The sequence below is a fragment of the Ammospiza nelsoni genome, chromosome 15 (genome assembly GCF_027579445.1).
Source record: "Ammospiza nelsoni isolate bAmmNel1 chromosome 15, bAmmNel1.pri, whole genome shotgun sequence".
NCBI lineage: Eukaryota > Metazoa > Chordata > Aves > Passeriformes > Passerellidae > Ammospiza > Ammospiza nelsoni.
In genome coordinates, this window is record NC_080647.1 from 4,557,246 (window position 1) to 4,573,871 (window position 16,626).

General features: G+C 51.4%; 1 protein-coding gene across 1 annotated transcript; it reads right to left on the bottom strand.

Moving 5' to 3' along the window:
* Nucleotides 1–274: 274 nt before the first annotated feature.
* On the bottom strand, nucleotides 275–1,806 carry POU3F4 (POU class 3 homeobox 4). Its single transcript, XM_059482921.1, has one exon. The coding sequence runs from the start codon at nucleotides 1,804–1,806 to the stop codon at nucleotides 694–696; it is 1,113 nt and encodes a 370-aa protein (XP_059338904.1). The 3' UTR covers nucleotides 275–693.
* Nucleotides 1,807–16,626: the final 14,820 nt, after the last annotated feature.

Genomic DNA, 16,626 nt, shown 5'->3' on the forward strand with positions numbered 1-16,626 from the left:
GGGCTCCGCGGGCGCGGAGGGAGCCCCATCTCCTCCGGGGGGGTGAGGAAGGGCCGCGGCCGCCCTGCCCCGGCCCCGCTCGGTGACATTGCCGGTGCTTGGGGAAGGGAGGAACGTTTGGACTGCTCAATTCGATACAAATTAGGTCACAAATATTGTGTACAGTTTGTAGTAAAACACCTCAGACATTTAAAAACGCTATATAAGTCTTTAAAAATGCAAAACTAGTCTATTGTAAAACAGATTCACCTGAAATACAGCTGATATAACCAAGGCGCTGGAAGGTTATTCATAGGCACACATCTGTCTTTCCTTTTCTGTCGGGTTTTTCGTTCTTTTTTTTTTTTTCATTTTCTATTTTTCCGTGGGTTTTCCTTTTTTTTTTTTCTTTTTCTCGGATTCTTTTTTTTCCTTCCTTTTTGTTTGGGTTTTGTTTTGCGGTGGGGTTGGTGAGGGTTTTTTTTTGTGTGTGTCTTTTTTTTTTTTTTTTTTCCTTCATCCTAGCGGAGACCGAAAACAAACCTTGTCTGCGAGTAAACACCGTGTGTGACCAAGTCGGAGAGAGGAAAAAAAAATATTGCCGAGGCGGCGGCGGGCGGGGACCCCTCGCCGCGTCTCCCGAAACCATAAGTTAAAGCCCATAGTGCGGGCGGGCAGCGCCGCGGCCGGGCAGTCCCGGGGCCGAGCCCGCGGTCAGAGGTCGTGGCAGGCCGTGTCCGTTTTCACGCCGTGCGAGTACACGTCGTGCTGCGGCTGCTCGCCCGGAGGGGTCATGCGCTTCTCCTTCTGCCGCCGGTTGCAGAACCAGACCCGCACCACCTCCTTCTCCAGCTGCAGGCTGTCCGCCAGCGAGGAGATCTCCTGGGCGGCCGGCTTGGGGCACTTGAGGAAGTGCGTCTCCAGCACGCCCTTGACACTCACCTCGATGGAGGTCCGCTTCTTCCTCTTCCTCCCCTGCGCCGCGATCTTGTCGATGCTCGTGGGGCTGCCGGTGGAGGAGTCGGCCTCCTCCAGCCACTTGTTCAGCAGCGGCTTCAGCTTGCACATGTTCTTGAAGCTCAGCTGCAGGGCCTCGAAGCGGCAGATGGTGGTCTGCGAGAAGACGTTGCCGTACAGGGTGCCCAGCGCCAGCCCCACGTCGGCCTGGGTGAAGCCCAGCTTGATGCGGCGCTGCTTGAACTGCTTGGCGAACTGCTCCAGCTCGTCTGAGGTCGGCGTCTCCTCGTCCGAGTGGTCCTGGCAGTGGTGGCCGCCCAGCTCGCCGTGCTCGCCGCCGGCCTCGCCGCGCAGCCCCGGGTGCAAGCCCTGGCCGGCGGCGGCGGCGGGCGGCGGGGTGAGCCCGCCGTGCTCCAGCATGCCGCCCACCGCGAACCCGCCCTGCGAGTACACGCTCAGGGGCTGCCCGGCGGCGGCGGCGGCGGCGGGGGGGGCGGCCAGCGAGGCGCTGTGCGCCGGGCTGGCGCCCCAGGCGCTGGGGTGGTTGGCGTGGGGCGAGTGGTGGGAGACGTGGGGCGAGCGGTGGTGGATGATGGCGCCCAGCTGCAGGTCCTCACGGCCCGGCTTCACGTCGGGCTGCTCCAGCGGGCCGCCCGCCAGCGCCGCGGGCCAGGGCGCGCCGTCGCTCAGGCTGGTCACCCAGTGATGCCCCAGCGGGTGCCCATTGCCGGGGACGCCCTGCAGGTACTCGCTCTGCAGCAGCTTCTGCGGGCTGCGGAACGGGCTGCCCTGCTGCATGCCCGCGCCCTCGGCGTGGGCGAGCGCGCCGGCGCCCAGCAGGCCGTAGGGGTTGGAGGCGGCTGTGGCCATGGCCGCGGCAGCCCCACGAGTTATACTGTGCCGCCGCCGCCGCGCCAGCCTTTGACATCCACCGGCACGGCGGCCCGGCGGCGGCCGCGCCGCGACTGGCACCCGCGCCGGCCAATGGGGGTGCGCCGCCGGCCGAGCCGACCAATGGGCGCGGCGCGGGGGCGGGGCGAGCCGCGGCGGGGCGGGGCCGCGGGGCCGCGCGGGCGCGAGGCAGGAAGTGAATCACTCCGCCGGCACCGGGGGCCGGGCGTGAGGCGGCCCCGCCGCTTAACTCCTTCCGCGCCGGGCGGGGAGCGGCGGGGCTGAGGGGGGGGGGCTCGGCTTAAATGGGGAGCGCCTGGGAACGGGGGGGCGCGGGGGGCACGGCTTAAATGGGGAGCGATTAGCGGCGGGCAGAGGTTAAACGGCGGCGCCCCGGCGGCAGCCCCGCGGGACCACCCCGGCGCTGCCCCCGCCCGCCGGTCCGGGCGCGCTCCGGGTGCGCAGCGCCCGCTCCGCTCCGCTCCGCTCCTCCCCCCGCGCGGCTGCCCCGAGCCGCGCGTCCCCGCCTGCCCCGGGCCGTGCGGCACCGCCGCGCTCGGTCGGCAGGAAAATAAAAAAAAAAAAAAAACGGAGAAAAGCCCCAAATAATAAAAAACAGCCCCAAAAAGAGGAGCTTCCCGGCCTCGCCGCCGGTAAATCCCGGTGGCTGCTCCTCAAAGTTGGCAGCGCGGGCGCGGTGCGCCGCCGCTGCGCGCCTGGCGGGCGGGCTGCAGGGCAAAACGGGGAGAAAAGGAGAAAAAGTGGAGGAAAAAAAGTGAGAAAAGGGAAAAGAATGGGGGGAAAATCGCGTGCGGTGCCCGGGACTCCCCCGCGGGAGGAGCGGGGGGAGCGCGGAGCCCCGGGCCGGGCAGAGCTCCGCACCCGCGCAGCCCCGGGACCCCCGACCCACCGGCGAGTTCCAAAATGACCTTTCCCTGCATCGTTTTGGAGGTAACCGAGCTGCGTAATTATATTTGCACTTCCAGAAGACTGCATCAGAGTCCCCTTATTGGTTTGAAATTCCATTAAATATATTGCAAGAGCTCCTAGGTTAAGCTTGATTTAAATTTGCATACATTTTCATATATTTAGCAGAAATAAAAGAAGGCTTGCAGCTACCAGAAAGTCATTAAGGCATTAGTTTCTCTGAGAAGACAGATCTGAAGAAAATTCAAGAAAATGAGAAAATAGATCTAAATAAGGTGAGCGCTCCTCTGGTTCCTTCCGAGCCGGGTCCCATCGCTTTCCTCATTATAATAATAATAATCACAATAATTTCTCGCCGGGGCAGCGTGTGCGAGGGGTACAGGCAGGGCTGGGTGCTGAGGAGCGCAGCGGGCCGGGGCAAATCGCGATATATCGGCGACTCCGCGGGTCCCCGCCGGGCGAGCGCTGCGCTGCGCGCCCGCGGGGGTGCGGCCGGGGGGGGGGCGGCTCGGGAAATAAATCAGAAATGAGGAAAAGTAAATAAAAGAGTGAAGTTTGCGGGCGGGGGGGTCGGCGGGCGGGCCGGAGCCGGGGCTGTCCCCGCCGCAGCCGCGGTCCCGGTGCGGTCCCGGTGCGGTCCCGGTGCGGGCGGTGCGGGGCGCGCAGCTCCGCGGCCGAGCCCGCCCGAGCGCGGGGAGGGAGGGCAGGGAAGGAGTTACAGCAGCAGCTTCTTCTTCCTCGTTGGTTTTTTTAGCCTTTCCTTTTTATTTTTTCCCCTTTCCTATTTTTTTTTTTTTTGTTCCCCCCCCTCTTCTTTCCTTTTTTTTTTTTTTTTTTTCCCCACTCTCCGCCTTCACAAGCTCCTCGAAATAAACATCACCGCAGCCCGCGGGGGAAAAAAAAAAAAGGAAAAAAACCCCACTAACCTCCCCCCCTCCAACAACATCAAATCCGCACTGTATAAAAACGTAACTAAATTATTTAAAATTAATTTGCACTTTAACTTCCGAAACAATTTTTCAAATCCCATTGCCCGTGAAAATAGATGTTCAGATCCGCCGTTTAATTAAGGCAGAGTCTCTGGCAGGGAAATAAAACCCCGAACGTCCCATTTTAATCTTTGCTGCGAATGTAGCTAAGGCAGAGCCCGGCTCTGCTCCTGCCGAGGCGGCTCTCACCTCGCCTATAGCAGAGTATGGTGGATTTTATAGTGTTTTTATCTGCATATAGTTAAATCTTCTTGCTGTTCTAACTAATCTGCTGGAGAGGGTTTCTTTAGCTCTTTCCTGTCAGTCTAACTTCCCAAGTGTAACAGATGCCGCTCTCAAGCGGTCCTTTCTGCTGCTTTTCTTTATTCAGCCTCGCATTTTTCTCCCCATGATCTGGGTTTCCATAGAGAGAGGAATAAAAGGGGGACCATGGCCACAAATCCCCTGCCCCATGCAGAATAAAAGAGCCTTATTCAATAGCCGACCCCGTCTGGACATGGGAGAAAAATAAGTACATGCAAAGCTACTGTTGCAAGAATTTGTAACTTATTTTTCATAGACCGAAACCCAATAAAGTTTTTTTTTATTATTAAAAAAATTGTAAAAAAAAAGTTTTTGGGTTCGGACTGTGCGCTGGAGCCCTTTGGCTCTGGGTGCCCCCGCCCCGGAGGGACCCGCGTTTCCTCAGCAAATAACTCGCTTTAATATCTATTTTTTCTGCTAAATCTTTGGCGTGAAAAAGCAATCACAATAGCTGGAGGCAGCCACCGTCCTGGGGCAGCGAGAAGTCGCTATAGAGAACGCCCCGCTTTGAAGTGCGGGAGCTGCGATTGTGTCGGGTCCCCCCGGCAGCACCGGGGCTCTCCGGGGTCACCGTGGCCGTGCCTCGGTGCTGGCGGCGGTGTCACCCGCGTGGGGCAGCGCTCGCTGTCCCCTCTGTCCCCTCTGTCCCCTCTCCGTTCCCCTCCATAGCTCCGCTGGGGCTGCGCTCCTTCGGGCTCTCCCCGCGCTGGAGGTTGGGACCTGCACCCACCAACGCCGTTGTGACAGAGCTGATGTTATTATATTTAACCGATTTTTATTTTTTTTTTACCCACCGCACCACCACTCCTCTCATTGTTCATCCGCGGGAGGGGAAGGCGAGAGAGAGGGGGAAAAAAAAAAAAAAAAAGGTCTAAAAGGGGTTCGTTTTGATTGTGTTTAATACAGCATGAAGCTCGGAGCGGTAAGCTGTGCCTCGGTGTCGTGACCTCTATATTGAAAACTTCACCTTCAACACAAGTTCACTTTAGAGACAGGACGAGTTAGATTGCGCTTGGTGGGAACAAGTGCAAATTTAAAAACAGAGTCAATCATAACGGGGGTGGGGGCTGGGAAAGGGCAATTTAACCGTTTCTGGAGCCAGGAGTTAAGGTTCGCATTGTGTACATCCAGGCGCTGGGGCTCCTGCTGAAGCCCAGCGGCTCCTGGAGCTCCGGAGAAGCTTTGGGAACACCTAACCAGCGTGGGGGAAGCTTAGGAAGCAAAAAGGAATTTACAGAGTATTAGCAGAAATTAGCCAATACCGACACAAGCTCAATTAGTTCCTTTTTTTTTTTTTTTTTTTTTTGGTCTCTGTTGGCTGCTCTTGAACGTGAGTAAATGCTGTGCAGGGAGGGAGAGGAGGGAGAGAGCCACACAGCCATCTCCGAGCCACGGCCAGGAGATGGACTGACAGATTGCAAATTAAACTAGTCCTAATGTACGAATGAATGAATGCGGCCCCCCAAATCTCTCCCAGCACCAGCCCGGCAGCAGAGCCCGGCACGGAGGGAGAGTGGCTGCGGCTGGGCTGGTCCAGGGAGGGACAATAAAGCCAATCCCGGGCAGGAAAAAATCACAAGGTAAATAGTATTTGTATTCTAACTGCTGCGGTTTGGGCGACTCCTTGCTCCTCTGCTCGAATCCCCTGTTCTTGTTATTATTATTATTATTATTATAATTATAAATAATATCTTTTATTCCACGTTGTTGATGTTTGAAAAATGTACTTGCTGCGGGAAAAGAAAAAAAAATGTCGTTCATTCGTGCACTGCCCCGTCTTGCTCAGGTCACTGTTATTTTCGAGCTGGGTCGGGTTTAGGAAGTCTTGCCTCGAACATTTGGTTGACGGAGTAAAAAAGCGTAAATAATCCGGGAAGTCTCTCCCCAAAGCGCCCATTTTTGCTGCGGGAGCGGTCTCGCCGCGTGTGACATCCCCGCGTTGGGGTTGGTTGTGTTTGGTGGAGGAGCGCGGCTGGGGCAGGGCTGCGGCCCCGCTCCGTGCCCGGCTCGGGCGCTCCGGGGTCACGGCGGGAGCCCCAACAATGCCGAGCCCTTCCCTTTAGGCAGGCACTTTCCTCCCCGTGCCACTCAAACAAGAACGCGCTGCTTTCGTCCCGGACCGAAATCCCGTGGTGTTTGGGTCGTTGCTTGTTTTTTGTTGTTGTTGTTTTTTAATTTTTAATTTTCCGGCGAAGCTTCTCGCAGCGAACGGGGGGATGCGCTCAGAGATGGGCACCCCCAGCTCCTGCCATCCCAGAGGCCGTCCCGCCTGTGCTTCAGAAATAATCCAAATACAATTCCCGAACGGACAGAATTCTGCTCAGACACGTTTAAAGGAGAATGGGTTGGTTTTGAGCACTGGCTACTTAACCTCTGTTGACTAATGAGACACTGAAGACAAATCGCTCTGTTCCTTGGATAACAAATACCTGTGTTGCTGTTTGGTAGCTTACCGAGCAATTTCCATGTGGGCTTTGGGTCCATGTGTTGTGTTTTCCCTTTCATTTATTTATTTATTATTTATTTAACTATACGCTTTTCCAGCCGTAGCAGTCGGCGTGCAAAGCATCCAGCGATGCTCCTGATCTCTCAGAGGGACTGAAACGCCTCCTGCATTTTGAAGCGCCTCGTCATCCCTAGATTTACGTTTATAAATACGTAGATGCTGCTGCTAATTCTTGCTTTTCTCACAGACTTTCGTGTGTTTACGGCTCGGTGCAAACTTTCCTCCCCGCTCCCTTCAGATCGCGCCAACCAAAGCTGTTGTAAAAATGAACTTTCAGGCCAGAGTGCTTTGCTAAAAGATGTTTCCTTATTGAATCGAGTTTGGGCAGTGCAGGATGGTGATGGTGGGGCAAGCTGGGTGTTGTCCCCCACAAAAAAATCCCCAACAGCCCCACCACAGCTCCATGCGCTCCATCCCCAGCGTGTGCGGTTCCCTGGCACCTCCTGGCAGGATTTTCCTCTCCTCCCTGCCCAGCAGAGTGCCAGTGCAAGGCTCTGGAGGCTGCAGCATCCCTTCCCCTCCTGCCCTGCCCGTGCCCGGGGGCTGCGGGCGATAAATCACCGCGGGCCCCCGAGCGCACACGGCAGAGTCGCCATCGAAGCGGGGGAGGCAGCCCTGGGCTGCGGGAAATAAATGGGAATAAATCAAAGCGGGGGCTGCCCGTGCCAGGGGGTGCCCGGGGCCCGCCCCGCTCCGCCCGAGCGGAGACGGGCAAAGGCGCTCCGCAAACTTTTAATGAAATCACCGGCGGAATCGATTTTTGTGGGTTTTTTAACCGCGTTTCAGACATTGCAAAGTGTTCCTCTGGGGATGGGGGAGGGGGCAGCAGGCAGCGGTGCAACGCCAGCTGTATTGGATATTGAGTTATTTCATATTTTAGAAAATCAGCGGCGTCTCTGAGGGTCCTCCAGCGAGGAAAGGACTCCGGGAGGGGCTGGAGCCAACCCGCGGAGCTGGGGCTGAGCCATGCAGGTATCGGTTTGCAGTCCCTTCGTGCAGCTCTAGGGGCCCGTGTTATCCCCGCTCCCTGATGGAGAACCCCGGGAGAGCCGGCTCTCCCCCTCGGACAACGCGTTCCTCAAGTGCCACATCCAAGTATTTCCTATCCGCCTCTTCTCCAAACTGTTTAGAAATTACTAGTAGCGGATAAGTAAATTGCAAGTAAACCTAGTGAATTAGGATGATTCTCTATCAGTTTAATTTATGTTTTATAGTTAGTTTAGCCTTCTGATTTGATTGCCTTAGTAATGTGAATTGCCTACAGCTGCTGATGATACAGCTTTAATTCTGTTTTAAAGGTCATGTAAACATGTGCCTGTAGCATAAGGAATGCAAATTCAATTCCCTTTTAATGCTTCCTCACATTCACTTCACAGCCTTCACCTAGAAAATTAGCAGGATTTAATAGGGAGCCGTGTGGCTGTTGTGATTCCATTAAAGCCCCTCTCCCCCAGGCGTGGCTCTCCCGGCCCACCCCACCCCACGCCCGTGAGGCGCTTCCCACGCCCGTTTTGGTTGAAATCGAGGCATTTTCCACGCCGGGACGGACTCATCCCTTCACCTGGATGCTTTATCCGCAGGTAACTATGCCAGGGAATTCCCCCTTCCCATTACCCAGGTGTACACCTATGCGTAAGGCTGTAGTACAGCCGCGTGTTCCTTACGTCACGGTGAAAGACGGTGCTGGGAAAGAGAAAAAAGGATAAAAATTCTAGTTTTGGGCCGAGGTGGGCTCTCCCCATCAGCAGGAGGAGAAGCTGCGCCGTGATGCCAAGGTGACAGGTGTGAATGCGAGGAGGCGCCTGCGCCTTGCACACGGGCATTTTCGAATTAATTTTTAAACGCAGCCGCTCTGAGTTCATCAGAGATTGCTTCACCCTACTGCAGGGATAAAGAAAAAAGGGGAAAAAAGGTAGAGCCATAAAAAAAATTATTATAGCACTGTCATCCTCCTGGTTCAAAGGGTTTTAGTGAAGTTGCTGGGAAGTTTCGCCTTTGAACGGGCGGGCTCTAACGAGCGGGGAAGAGCGTCAAAAAAAGCCACTCTGGAGTCGCTTTGAAAAGGGAACGGTGTGTGTGTGCAAAGCGAGCCGGGGTGAGAGGCGATCCCGCGGCCCCTCCGGCCCCAGGGACCCGGGGAGCCCACACCGAGAACCGGCACCGGGCACTGGGACCGGGCACCGGCACCGGGGAGCGGCGGGACCGGCCCCGGGTCCCGCGGGCTCCTCCCGGGGACAGCGGTGTCGCAGGAGGTGCCCACAGCCCCTTTGGGTGTTTTCCTGTGCTCAGGGGGATCCTCTGCTTTACCCCAAACCCTTCCCGGCCGCCCGCGGGATGCGGCAGCATCCTCCCCTCATCTTCATCGCCGACACCCCTGCCTTCATCCCATCACCTGTGTGTCCCCTCAGCTTCATCCCCATCACCTGTGTGTCCCCCAGCTTCATCCCCATCACCTGTGTGTCCCCTCAGCTTCATCCCCATCACCTGTGTCCCCTCAGCTTCATCCCCATCACCTGTGTGTCCCCCCAGTTTCATCCCATCACCTGTGTGTCCCCCAGCGTCATCCCCATCACCCGTGTGTCCCCTCCAGATTCATTCCCATCACCTGTGTGTCCCCCCAGTTTCATCCCATCACCTGTGTGTCCCCCAGCGTCATCCCCATCACCTGTTTGTCCCCTCCAGATTCATTCCCATCACCTGTGCCTCCCCCAGCTTCATCCCCATCCCCTGTGTGTCCCTCAGCTTCATCCCCTGTGTGTCCCCCAGGTCATCCCCATAATCTGCGCCTCCCCACCAGCATTCCCACCTCTGCCTTCATCCCCATCACCCCCGTGTCCCTCTATCTTCATCCCCATCAGCCCTGCCTCTCTCTGTCCTCATCCCCATCAGTTTTGCCTCCCCAGCCTTCATCCCCCCCTCTGCCTCCCCACCCCTGCCTGTGCCAGGCCCTGCTGGGCCACCCCGCTCCCCACTCGCTGTGACAATGGTTCAGGTGCCCTCAGGTGCCCCCCGAGGCTGAAGAAGCCCTGGTACTGAGGGCACCTGCCGCCTTCCCTGGCAGTGGCAGCAAGGAGCCCACCCTGTGCCCGTGTCTTCCTTGGTGAAAATGAGCATTTTTTAGCAAAATCTGAATACTTGTAGTAACAGCTCATTGGTGATTCTGCTAATGTTGCACACCTCATTAAATAGCCCCAAACACAAGGAGGTTTAAATGACTTTATTGAATTAAAAATAGCATAGGAAATCACCTATGGTACTTTCATCAAATAATTACTGTAAACTCTATACATACAGAGAGAGATCCCTTTTAACAAATCCATTCCTAAAGCACGGGGGGGTTCTGCTTAATGGCTGAAATAACTCAGAGCAGCACAACCCGCTTGAAACATTGAGCCACACTCGGGCACTTCCTAATATGTTCCTGTGTGTTTCCCTGAGTGTTTTTCTTCCTTATCTTTTTTATATCTGAAGTTCTATTCCCCTCCTCTACTCCATGTATTTGATCATTTTTTCAAGTCCCTTGGCTGAACCAATCTCTTTTCATGCAGAGGATAAAAAGAGAAAAACTTCAAAGTAGGTTCAGGTAATTAACAGCTGAGGGGAATATAATCTAAACCATAGGCCCTGCTTTGCACCCAGGTCTGCTTTCAGAGCCAGCCGGCAAGGGAGTGCCTATTCCCTATAGCATCCAAATCTGCTTCCTCTGAACAGCTTTGCCAGGCCTCCAGTTATCACATCTGCATTTCAAACACCATGTCTCTGGCATTAATTATTAATTAGCCTACAGTCACCCCAGAGGATTTAAGTTCCAGCCTGCACATACTTATTCATTGACCTCTATCTTAGTTTTTGTTGGAAAAAAACCCACTAGAATGCTTAATAATTTCCTTTCTCTCAGACCCTCTGTTCCAGTTTCGTGGCAGGGAAACAGTATATTTTGAGATGGAAAATCACAGGGTTGTCTAGAAATTTGTTTAGAGCAAAACGCTATGTCAAGAGTTTGAACAAACCGTTTCAAAAGATTTAGAAGGAGTTTTGCTGGAGCATTTTTACCTTTGACAAATGAATTTATGGATTTCCCAGAACTGAGAGATGGTGGAGACAAATGCAAGGCAGTTGGGCTCAGCGTGGAGCAGTTCTCCATGTGCACTTTAAAAATACAAACTGGATTTAATTACTGGGTAGCACATTTAGAGGATCAAACCGAGGCAAACGTTCATGTGGAAGCTCTGGGGTTACCCTGCTATTGACACTGGTAAGAAGGAAAATAAAAATGCTGTTGCAAGGCACAGGAGTGCTTGGGCATTAAATCTGAGCTCTGTCCTCAGGAATATGGAGCTGAAGGAGCCTATTTCTGTATCAGTCCCAAGGTGGTTTGGAAGAGATCCTCAGCCATTAGAATAAGTACATATCTCACTGCTGCTTTCTTTGCCACTTTTTGTCTTGAGATTGATGTTCCAGAAGTAAAAGTATCAGAGCAATCAGGTAGAAACTGAGTTATATGATTCTCTTTTTTTCTCAAAACTCCATGAAATCCAAAGTGCCTGTTTAGAGTTTGGATGAGCTGTCTGTTGAATACTCCCCTTTGTTGATGGATTTTAATGCTGCAATATCCCACCCCTCTTTTAATTCCTCATGCAATTATCCCGAGATAAACTTTTAAAAATGTCGCCGTGGTTTCTCGTTTTTAGTTGTGGTGCTGCTATCTGAAATAGTCACTGAAACATGAAATATTTCTCCACTTTGCTTCCTAAGGAAGTGTTTAGTCTGTAATCATGAGGTCAGACTGGTTGACTTCTGTGCCAGCCTAGAATTGATTTTTGAAAGCATTTAATCTGCTCCTAAGACTCTTTGAATTCCTGTTTAGTGGAGGATATGGAAAAGAGCTCTGAGACACAAACATTTGTACTTAAACTGCCTCGGGAAACAAAAATGCCTTTTTCCAAAATTGCAGCTAAACCAACCCTTTCAGAAAATCATAAGCTTGTGCTGAAATGAGCACCTGAAAATAGATGTAGGGGCCAAAACTGTTGACTTCCATGAGGGATCTCTCTCCTCAACCTACCTGAGAGTTTTTGAGTTGGTTTGTTGCTGCTCTTTTATTATTTTCACATTTTATGAGTAGATCTGGGGAGCATTCAGCATCCAGTGATAACTATTTTTTCCTCTGCTTCAAATATTTAGAATATTTCTTACATTCAATTTAAACAGCAAAAAGTGCCTGTATTTCACATGGAAAAGAGGAACAGGCAATACTTCAAATTTAATTTCCAGGAAGATGGTTCCCATTTATAAAACAACAGATTGTATCTTGGTGCTGAAGAGGGAGGTAGATCCAGACTATTTTAATGAGACATTCAGGACCTTTTAATCACTTCTGCAGTGATACTAATACCAGTAATAACAGTGATAATGGAAAAAAAAGCCTGGTGTGAAACCAGGGCTGGAATCTGTTCTCGGTAAATGTCAGAATGTTTCTGAAATTAAAACTTAGTGTTAATGTAGCTCTGTTCCATATGAATATTAAAGAGGAATAGGGGCTGAATTTCTTGCACAGCAGAGTGAGATGTTGTTTTAGAAAACAGCCACATGGCAGCTCGATCTGCAGGGATGGCTCTGGGGTGGTTTTGGGGGTGGCTGAGGGTGAGGGCAGCTGGGCTGGGTTTGAGCCCTCTGTGCTGCCTCCTCCTTCTGCCTTTTGTTTGCATTTATTGCCATTTATTAACCAGGTCCTTGGGATAAAGGTTCCATGCCCCAAGATTGGAAAACTGTTTCCAGTGCTGTTAAATTACATTTCTGTGTGGTTGTAGAGCCAGGAGTGAGGAAAGCATGAATATACAGATACAGTGGGTTTGACATGTTGTGAAATATTTGTACTGTTCATGTTAGGAGAGATGAATTTCTATAAGAAGCCTATTTTATGCTTCATTTTATATATATTTGCATTTATAGCTTTCTGTTAGAGCTTAAATATTTTACTCTGTTGGTGAGATCTAACCCTTGGCAAGTCTGGAAATGCTTTGACCTCCATTCTTATTACACCCTTCACTTTTTTTTTCATTTAAAATAACACCTGCAATAGTTTTCCAGCCGTGCCTGACATCCACCAAGGACTGAGCTGGAGCTGCATTTTGTATTTCGAATGTTTCACACGAACATGTTTGGAATTCAGATTTGGAGGGCTGCAGATCACTTTTTATGTAGAGAAGCCACATGGGTAATTCTGATTTTCAATTACTTGAAGAGTGATTATGGTAAAAGACTGTTGATTCCTTGTGTGCTCGGGGTCCATGGGCATCTCTTGATGAAGCCCTGGGTGCAGTTTGAGGGAGGCTTTGCCACCTGTGCACCTGGAGGTGGGAACAAAGCTCTGGTGGAAGGGGTGGGTGAGGTGGAGATCTCTGCAGATGTTGCTGTGTCAGCAGAAATGGGGCTGGATTAGATTAGATTAGATTAAATTAAATTAGATTAGAGGAGAATGTTGGGCTGGAATTTGAGCTGACATCGCCGCGCAGGGTGGTGCTGAAATTTGGGGAGCAAGGCTGGGTGGCAGGAGCCGAGGATGTGTGCAGTGCCACCAAAGTGACATCAGAATGATTTTGGGTAATGTTTGAAAAAATCTAAACCTCTGGAAGATCATTGTTCTCCTCATTGGTTTTGCCTGGCAATGAACGTGCCCTGGATGTGCAGCACATGTGGAATTGATGTGATGAAGGGTTAGGGTTCGGGTTAGCAGATCCCTGTGCCCAGAGGTGCCACAGATCCTCAGCAGAGGGTGACTGGGGACTTTGGCATGGTGACCATCAGCCAGGTATTTCTGTATCACCCTGAGCCCATCCTGAGCTTGCTGTTTCCCTGACTAAAACCTGACCATGCCTGTCCTCCTGAACTTTCCTTTCAGCCACGTCAGCCCTAAAGCCCCAAAATGTGACATCCCCAGAGCCCTCGCTGGCCCTGCCTGGTGCCTCATTGTGTGCAGCAACCCCGGAGTGTTTTAGCCCTTCCAAGGCAGGGAAAGGCTCAGGATGAGCCTGACAGTGACCACAGCCCCTGTTCATGGTCACAGCCCCTACTCCTGGCCACCTCTGCAGGGTTTGTGGATGTCTCCCGTGCAGGGTTTGTGGATGTCTCCCATGCAGGGTTTGTGGATGGCTCCTGTGCTTCTGGCAGGGTTTGTGGGGTGTCTCCTGTGCAGGGTTTGTGGGGTGTCTCCTGTGCAGGGTTTGTGGGGTGTCTCCTGTGCAGGGTTTGTGGGGTGGCTCCTGTGCAGGGTTTTTGGGTGGCTCCTGTGCAGGGTTTTTGGGTGGCTCCTGTGCAGGGTTTGTGGGGTGGCTCCTGTGCAGGGTTTTTGGGTGGCTCCTGTGCAGGGTTTGTGGGGTGGCTCCTGTGCAGGGTTTGTGGGGTGGCTCCTGTGCAGGGTTTTTGGGTGGCTCCTGTGCAGGGTTTTTGGGTGTCTCCTGTGCAGGGTTTTTGGGTGGCTCCTGTGCAGGGTTTGTGGGGTGTCTCCTGTGCAGGGTTTGTGGGTGGCTCCTGTGCAGGGTTTTTGGGTGGCTCCTGGCAGGGTTTGTGGGTGGCTCCTGCCAGGCACCCCTGGCACAGCCGGGCACATCCTGCTCCTCACCCACCACCTTCCCCTGGACCCCCACGCTCTGCTGGGCACTGAGCTCCGTGCCAGCGCCCCTGTGCAAAGTTTAGAAGAATTTTTAGAGTTCTCCATCCTCCCACTCATGTATTTTCCTTTCTTTTTTCTAATTTATTTTAGTTTCTCTTTCCCTCTCCACGCAAAAATTGCTGGGGCTCCGTTTGCTCCCTTGCTGGGAGTTTGCAGTGGAATAAGTTAATGGGGCCAGGTTTAAGGTGAATTGTCACAGTTTGGGTGACTTCAATAATGCAAATAATGTGCTTTCTAAAATAAAACCTTTCATCACAAAAATCATAGAATATTGGAATGGTTTGGGTTGGAAAAGACCTTAAAGATTGTCTCATTCCAGTCCCGCTGCCATGGGCAGGGGGAAAAAAATATGAGCAGCATTTAAAAAACGATTTATACATGCAATCCAAAGAATAAGGATGATATTTGGGAATTTTTGGCTTTTGTTATCATTGTTGTAAGTTTTGAAATCACAGACCTGAGTGTATGTGTGTGCCATGTAACTGCTACCACCAAATCACATGGAACACTCCATGGTAATTGTGTTCATAATTATGGAGTTAATTGAATTTCTGCAATAGTTAAAAACAGGCACATAAAAGTCTCTCAAGATTAAATGTTTTAGTTAGGGAAGAACACACTCTTTTGGAATATTGAATAAAACAAAAGCAGTTCTCATATGCAAGTGAGCTTATGACTGATGAAATAACCTCCTAAAATGAACCTTGTCCATAAATGCTGCTCCAAACTGGGGTCACACAGAAGCCAGGGATTTTTGCAATGCTCTAAGGAGGAAAAGCTGAGTATGTGGAGGTGTTTGTGAGCTGGAGAGCCTCTGTAGAGGAGCTGCAGCCTCTGCATCTGCCAGGCTTTGGAGGTACAGGAGTGCTCTAAAAATGCTCTGCTGCCAAATTAGCCCTGCTATTGACAGGGTGATATTGGAACAATGTGTTAGAAAGTCAGATTTTGCTTTAGCGTTTGGAAAGTAGAGGTAGCTCTTTTTTTTTTTAATTTTTATTTTTAATTTTGTGATCTCATTGGTGGTTTTGTGCCACTTGTGCTAACTTAACTCTCTGATTCCACAGAGGAGTCACGAGATGTAAAACCACAGAGAATGTGAACCTGTGGGTCTGCTGTCTTTGTCCTGTGCATTATCAACTGATTTATCTTTGGAGAGAAAATAATAAGGGCAAGAATTCCCAGTGCTTTTGATATTAAACCTGGATATCTCACCATAGGCAGAGTCATCCTCCTGAAAATGAGAAAAGATTGATAAAAACATATTGGAGTCTTCTCCTCTCTCACTAAGAAACAGAACTACTCCTTCCCCCCCCCCAAAAAAAAATTTATAAGTTTACTCATTGCCAGAACAGACAATGAAATAATACACATTTGTTAAAAACAGCCCCAAAAGTCAGCTAGCATAGTAATGCCCCAGCCCTGTAGGAAATCCAGCTTTAATACTTCTTTTCCAAGGGATCATGTGTGGGGTTTCGTTATTTTCTAGTAAGATTCACAGGAGACTGTTTCTTTTAATATCCTGTTTTTCCTACTGATGAGATTGGCTTGAGTGGGTAAAATATAAAATATTGATAATTAGACCTCAGCTCCCTCCTCTTTGGCAGCTGAGAGTTTCCATTCACTGCTCTTTTTGTTAAAAGTTGCCCCGTTCCTTTTGACAACTGGGCTTTAATTTTAAATATCACCGATGGAGTAAAAAGCAGATGAAGTCCCCCCAAAGTCCCCCAAAGTGCAGGGGCTTTATTGGCGAGGTTTGAGGCTCGGCAGCCCCGCTCCCCTCCCCCAGCAGCGCACTACAAAGCGTGTTGTACAGGGACTCCATTAATCCTACATTTCCTAGATGGTATCTGAGGCACAGTGGGTTTCCACAGAAATTAATTTGTCCTGACAACAGGCCTAAAGATTGGAGTCCAGGGATCACTTGGCAAATTCCCTTTAAACTGAGCACAATAATAAACAGAAAGCTGATAACGACAGTTCTGAAAGACCACACAGAGGCCGGGGCCCGAGCCGAGCGCTCGCCGCGGATCCGCGGATGCCGCCGATAACGGAGCCGGCAGCTCCAGCGCCTGATAGGAAAATGAGCCCCTGATTTATGCACACTTTCATATCCCAGCACTGGGCAGGGCCTGCTCCAGCTCCAAAGAGCATTTTTAACTCTTTTCTGGAATCAAAGGCAAAGTTTGAGGTTGATCCGGTTCTGCCCGTTCTTATTTAATTCTCATCTTTAACAGCTCCAGGGGGGTTGCTGTGTCTTATTTTAATACAGCCCCAATTTCCTCAGTGCATCTTCCACGTGTAAGCATTAGCAAAAGTTGGACAGTGGGTAAGATTATGTTTCAAGGAATGAACCAAAAACGTTCTCCATCTAAATCTATTTTCTTTGAGATGCGATAGCTTAG